This window comes from Felis catus, chromosome C1, assembly GCF_018350175.1.
Source record: "Felis catus isolate Fca126 chromosome C1, F.catus_Fca126_mat1.0, whole genome shotgun sequence".
NCBI classification, from domain to species: domain Eukaryota; kingdom Metazoa; phylum Chordata; class Mammalia; order Carnivora; family Felidae; genus Felis; species Felis catus.
In genome coordinates, this window is record NC_058375.1 from 107,347,374 (window position 1) to 107,354,305 (window position 6,932).

The following is a 6,932-nucleotide window of genomic DNA, read 5'->3' on the forward strand; positions in this document are numbered from 1 at the left end:
TCAGAGGGAGGTGAGGAGCTGACAATGAGCAACTACCTGAGGAAGGCAGTGGCAGTGCTGTCTGTCCTTTGCTGAGCCCTTCCTCCTCCCAGCTCACCCCCCAAAGACAAGGAACTTCCCAGTAGTCTCTGGGCCTTTCTTCATAAATAATGCTATTTGTCAGTCAGTCAGTCTTTCTATAATCGCCAGCTTGCTGAGCAGCTACTACATAACAGGCACCTTGTGAGGAGGGAGGTGCACTAATGGCCATGAAGAGACAGTGAGAGGCTGACCCAGGACTCAAGTTCACCCAGCTGGAACCAGCAGATGCTCCACAAACATTTAGGTGTCTGGGGGCAGGGAAGGGGAATGAGGAAGAGGAGCTGTCCACACACCTGGGTTCTAAGGGTGATTTGGATTTTCCAAAGGCCACGCCTAGTAACAGATGTGTTTTGAGGACAGAGCTGAACCAGTGACTTCAGTTTCATGTTATGTTGATCACAGGAAGTTGCTGGTGTAGAGACCTTGGGGATCCCTGTTCTTATGTTCCCAGAAAAGAGAAGCCTTGTGGCAAGGAGACTCGAGGATCTGACTATCATGGAGGGAAGGCATACCTTCCTCAGGAGCTCAGAAGCTACTCACGTACTGCCAACCTCAGTCTCATTACTAGTTAGGGTACTTGGATTCTGTCACTATGCCTTCCTGGTGTCTTCTCCAAAGTGAAAGCAACTCTGGGTCAAAACAGGCATTTTAGCTTTTCCCTTCCTCTTTCAGGCCCTGGTCCACTGAGTGATATGTTGAAGGGGTCCCTTACTTCCACCTATGCTAATTCATACCCCTTCTATTTTCAGCAGAGATAGAAATACTACTGTTAATCCCAGGGGCACTTCAAACATTAAGCAGCCTTATTTCTACCTAAGAGTATTCATCTTAGCAAAGATTAAAGATTTACCCCAAAAGGCAAGGCTCTTTTTTCTTATCACGTTGCCTGTCACATAAAGCTCTCCCAGGACTGAGTGGATCCAGCTGCAAGCCAGGAAATCTGAGTTCTCCTTCCCACCTGTACTCATTTTCCTGCTTGGGTTTAATTTCCTGTATAGGCATTAGGAGTAGGGAGGGGCTCAAACAAAGAAGAACATAGGATTTCAATGTAGAATTAATTTTCTCATGGGGCTTGTTATTTGACTTTGGGAGAGTTATTTAACCTCTTGTAACCTCAAATCCCCCAAACATCACTTAAAGAGTATAGACTGAAGCTCTCTGAGATCCATTAAATTAGTGGCTCTGAAGTAGGATGTGTTTCTGGTGCTAGGAATTTCCCAGTCTGTTGAGGGGAAGTGGCCTTCACACTTGGATAGTTCCCAGAATGAGACATGCTTGGCATATACTAGCATCTCCATTAATATTTGTTAAATGATTGTGGAAACAAATATCACCATGGGAGAGCTGTTGTTTGAAGCAGGCACAGCTTTGATGCTGGGAGAGCCCCCAGGTGATACAGAGCCATGAGAAGGAAAGCATTGCAGCCAGCAAGACCTCCAGGTGTCAAAGCTGGGACTGAAAGTGGCAAAGAAGGAGTGGGAATGGGCTCTTAGGAGCTAAGGTAGTTAGAAGAGGCTTCCAGGTTTTTGGTGGGCGGTGGGTGGTTTGCAGCTGGGTTAGAAAGGAAGGGCCAGGGCCAGAAGGCTGGGTGGAGTGGAGGGAAAAGGTTATCCCAGAAGAGGAATTAGCCCTTGAAAATCTCTGAAGTAGGAGAGGGGTGAAGGTGTGGTTGGTGAAGGCAAAGCAGGTTCACCCAGATTAGCAACCAGTCAGGAAGGGGTGGGGTTGGGGGTAATAATTAAGTAATCTGAATGTGGGTGATTCAATGGGGTTAGGGGAAAGATGGGAAAACGTTCTGGACCCCAGACAAGAAGTCTGTCCTAAGTCAGTCGATGACCTCTAGCATCTACCTTTACAAGACAGACAATTGGTGCCCACCTCAGCTCCTCCGCACCCCTCTCCCACTTTTTCATGTGCCCAAATGTATTCTGTCCCACAGAATAGAAGAGACAGCAAGAAGGTAGCAAGGCCACAAAAAGGACTCAGATCTTCCTCCAGGGTTAACTCATGAAACCCTCTAAGAAGTCTGTGGCTCCCCCCACACAAACCCTGTGCCTGGGTCTAAGGGAGAGGGTGGCACTGGGAATCAGGCACCAGTGACATCATTGTCACATAGCCAGTGCCAAAAAAATATCAAGTGGGTGGTTTTCATCACAAAAGCTGAGCCAATTGGTAATTGAGGGGAGTAGGGTGAATCATGTTTGACAGGTAAGGAATGAAAACACAGGGGGCCTGGGGTGATTCTGTTTCCTTGAGGCAGGGCACATTATCCTATAAAAGGCCAGCTGGCCGCTGACTTCACATCAGACCAGAGCAACCAGACAACCTGTTTGCTGCGTACCAGGTGAGTCTCTGTTTGGGACCAATTTGAAATTCATGTTTATTTTTTTATTATTGGAAACTGGACAAAGGCAAATATGTTTAAGAGAGCTGATGGGGGTATTAATTAGAGAGAGTACTGGGGTATCTGTATTTTAGAGTAAGGCATAGTTTGGGTGTGAAGGGAATTTAGGGGCAGGTAAGTCTGCTACTTCAATGGATAACTATGGGACTGGGGGCCAGGGAAGGGACAGGTCTGTGTAAGTACCCATAGTAAGTTAACACCAGGATGTGACTAGGACTCAGACCCAGGTACTCTCAGCAACACCACTATTTTCTCTGTTTATGACTCATAAAAATGTTAATTCATGAGATGGATCTCTACTGTGTGTTTGCTATATTTCAGGCACCATGCCTGTTACACTTTGTGTAAATCAGGCTGTTATGCAACTTACTCAGCAAGCTCACAGCCTAGCAGGAAGATAGTGCATGCATGTACAAAGATGAAATGCAAAGCAGATAGTGATTGGTAGGGGAACAGAGGGACAGGGAAGGGCTTTGGCAGTTTGGGAGAGCCTACTCAAGATCTCCTGGTGATGGCACATGAGGGCTACAATGGAGGTGTATTTGGACGAACAGAGATGGGAAGAACATTTCAGAGCAGACTATATAAGCAAAGGCAAAGCGAGGTCACAGGAGCTAAGACCCACAGAGGCATTCTGTAAGTCACAGGTGTGCTACATGTTTGTAGGGGTGGGTAGACTGCAGTTGTTTCTACAATGTCACTTTCAAAAAGACTTCAGTGTGGTCCTGGGCACTTGTCAATGAGGGATTCGACATGTCTGGGGAAGAAATGTTGCTGGGGAATGAACCCACTGAAATGGAGCAGAACAAATTGTCTTTTAGCTCCTTCTCTTGAAATGGCCCAGAAATTATCAAAGCATACTTTACTTTCAAGTGTTCGGGGAGACAGCCAGGGGAAATGAAGGCTGTTTGATTTAAAGGAGACTGAAAAGAAACCTATTTGACATTGAACATGGTTTCTAACCTAGTTAATCCCTGTTTAAATCATCTGACCTGTCTGTTCTGTCTGTAGGGTCAGCCTCCTGTGAAGCATGAGTTCTCATCAGCAGAAGCAGCCTTGCACCCCTCCCCCTCAGCCTCAGCAGCAGCAGGTGAAACAGCCCTGCCAGCCACCACCCCAGGAATCATGTGTCCCCAAAACCAATGAGCCATGCCACCCCAAGGCTCCAGAGCCCTGCCACCCCAAGGCTCCAGAGCCTTGCCATCCCAAAGCACCAGAATCCTGCCACCCCAAGGTTCCTGAGCCATGTCCCTCAACAGTCACTCCAGCACCAGCTCAGCAGAAGACCAAGCAGAAGTAATGGGGTCTACAGCCAAGCAAGCCCTTGGGGAGCTGACCACCGGATGCTGAATCCCCTCTCACATTCTGCTTCTATGCCTTCCTTACAATTAGCATGCTGCCACTCTGAGTCATAACCCTCCCTCTTTGCACCCTCTACAAAGATTTCCCTCACACTGCTCTGGAGGGCTCCGAGCCTCTAAATGACACTGAGAGTCTCACTGGCTGAGCTACTTTTCTAACTTCTCAGGGCTCATCTAAAGAGAGGTTTGGGGGATCAAGTGGATCTTTCCTGCCCTGCCCCCATTAAATCACTTTTAACTCCACAGTTGGCTGTGGGTGTCATTTGCTGACTCCACTTTCTTAATTGTTTTTTCAACATAAAGCAGCAAAGCGTCTGGCACAGGCACTGAGTGTGTGTGTGTGTGTGTGCGCATGTGTGTGTGTGTGTGTCAGGTCGTTCGTGGGCTGGCAATGGGTCAAGACCACCCAGAGTCTGTTACTTTGGACACCTTTACCTAGAGCAGGGCTTCTTCTGCACCTGAGTGAGTCCCACCTGAGTGTAGATGGTGCCTGTTTCAAGCTGTCTGTGACTTAGTCCTGGTTCCCAAGTTGCCCTTTTTCTGTTTGGTTTATTCCTTTATTGTTCTTCTTCTTTGAAAGAAGTAGTGCTTATATGGATTTCATCATGATTCTTTATACATCCTCCCTTGCTTGATGCCCCAATACATGGAGCCTAGCCCTGAAACACTCCTCCAGACCCACACACAGATGAATTCCTACACACACTGACTCCCCCTCAAATCACACACACACACACACACACACACACACACACACACGCTGACTTGATCACTGAGACCTCTATGCTCTAACAGGATGGAGAGTAGAATCCACAGTGCCTGCCTAGGAGAAGCCTAAGGGGGTGATATCCACCCCTTTCCCATGTAAATATACACTCATGCAAATACTCACTGATACCAGAGCACACATGCACCTTCCTCTGCTCACAGGTACATGCTCTCTCTCCCCCTGCCCTCCCCACTCCATATACACATCTATTCTCTCTGAAGAGAATAAAAGCAAATGCACCGAAGAAGAAAATGGAAGTTTAGGCAGGCTTCAGAAGGAAGACTGGTTAATGCAGATAAGACAAAACCTCAGCCTGGAATTGAGGGAGAGCAGGTCACCATGGGCAAATATTAGGGTGAAAAGATACCTGAAAGCCACCAGCGAGCCTATTCAGCTTCCAGATAAACAAACTGATGTCCTTCCCCAGAAAGGGGAAGATAATTCATCAAGACCACCCAGAAGTCATGTTTTTGAATCATACCTAGAGCCCAGCTCTTCAGATTCCGACCCTTTGCTCTCTTCCTGAAGCCGTGTCTTCTTGACTTTGCTGGTGACAAGCAAAACATCTAGGGACTGAGAGACCAGCAGAATTTCTAGACGGGCTGCAGTGGTCACTGGGGAATGAACCCCATTTGTAAAATAACATCAAGCAGGTATGAAGCAGACAACAGATGTCAGATGACAGGTGTGTTGCTTATCACCTGCCTCACACCTGCATGATGCAAAAGCGCTCCAGATATGTTTGAAAAGAACTCCAGAGAAATTTGGAGACTGTAAGGCAAAAATTATCCAGCAAAGCTTTGCAAGTTGGCAAGTAATCATCAGCTGGGAGGAGACAATGATGTCACCTGAGTCTGCAAGGTTTGTGCATGTTCAGGGGATTTAAAATTGCTGCTTGTTGGCATGATAATGTCCTTGACTCTCCACCAAGCTGCTTCTCCTCCTGTCTTTTTTCTACTGTGTGCTCAACACTCCCACCCCAGACATGCCACATTTCTGCAGAACCAGGTGTCCACCAAGTAGTAGGAGCTTATATGATGTCTGCTGGGATGTTGAGTAGTCTGTACCCTCTTCAGAAGATGCTGTTGATTTGAGGGTAATTCTGAACCTCTCTCTGTAAATGTTCAGAGCCTCTGTCATTCAAACTGCTAGGGGGAAAAGGGCCTCCAGTCTGTCCCATCCTGTTAGGACTTTCACAGGGCTTATGTGTTACCCCAGCGGCTCCACTGCTCACTCCACTTCTTGATGACAGGGGCTGCCTGACCCTAAAAATGGCCCTTCCTCATAACTGCCACTCTTTTAAAATTTTATTCTTAACCTGTACTAGAGAATTGGGTGAGTTGGAATTCTTGATATTCACGAATTTTTTTCAAGAAAAAACATGACAGAAATCAGGGTATGATATCTTGCAAAAATATGTGCATGGTTTTCTAAAAACCTTTAGTTTCATGGTACATAACAATGTTAATTTATTCTGAATACAATTTAGAATTTGAACGCTGGAGTTATTTGATGAATTCAACCAATATTTGCTATTTCGGAAAAAAGTTTTTTTCTTTGACTTATGACATAAGAATGGAAGATCTTTATAATATAGAACAAATTTCTAAAAAGGAAAAAATGCAAAATAGGAAGGCAGCTACTCATTATAATCATAGATTTAGGTGATTAAAGAATACCCTCACAGATTAGACGTGGAATTTCCCAGCTCATTATATGAGCATTGGTTACTCTCACCTTCGCTAATACCTTCACTTGCTTCCTTTGAACTTCCCTGAGTTCAAAGAAAAGCAGATGCTGTGCAGACTTATCCCAACCATGTGTCCTTGCCATGCCCCCTCTACTACATAGAAACAGGGACCCCAAAATACCCAGTACCTTACCTACACCCACAGAGTTCATCTTGCCGTAGTTGGCATTTATTTTTTCAGTGTCTACTTATCCAGCGCTCAACACCTCCCCAGTGTCCACCCACACAGTGCCCACCTTAGCATTAGCCATGTCCACAATGTCAGCCAACGTGTTTTTCTCTGAATCTGCCTCCATCCGTCTAGCTACAGTGCCCCCCCCAGCCCCTACAAAAACAGAAAAGCATGAAGGCTTGCAGGACTAAAACACAACAAACATAAATGGTTCTTTTTTTGGGAGGATTTCCATCACATTTGTTGCAAACCTTCTTCTTTTTCGTGAGATGGCATGGTCAATAGGTTTCACTCATAATCTCCTTGGAGTGATGAGAAATGACTTTTTTCTTGAATTTGTTATCATGTACCATACCAGGAACTAGCTGAGAAAGCATCATTCTTAGCCCTGTCAT

General features: G+C 46.0%; 1 protein-coding gene across 2 annotated transcripts; it reads left to right on the forward strand.

Moving 5' to 3' along the window:
- The first annotated feature begins 2,298 nt into the window (after positions 1 to 2,298).
- Positions 2,299 to 4,089, forward strand: LOC101087594 (cornifin-A). Of its 2 annotated transcripts, none has more exons than XM_003990654.4 (2): positions 2,299 to 2,425; positions 3,497 to 4,089. In XM_003990654.4, the coding sequence occupies exon 2, from the start codon at positions 3,516 to 3,518 to the stop codon at positions 3,783 to 3,785; it is 270 nt and encodes an 89-aa protein (XP_003990703.2). In that variant the 5' UTR covers positions 2,299 to 2,425; positions 3,497 to 3,515; the 3' UTR covers positions 3,786 to 4,089. The 2 variants fall into 2 exon arrangements, with proteins under 2 accessions (XP_003990703.2, XP_019693428.2); XM_019837869.2 differs by lacking the exon at positions 2,299 to 2,425 and adding an exon at positions 3,098 to 3,121.
- The last annotated feature ends 2,843 nt before the right edge of the window (positions 4,090 to 6,932 follow it).

Excerpts from the sequence above, each read along its gene's own strand:
- LOC101087594 (XM_003990654.4), top strand. The coding sequence starts at position 3,516 with ATGAGTTCTCATCAGCAGAAGCAGCCTTGCACCCCTCCCCCTCAGCCT.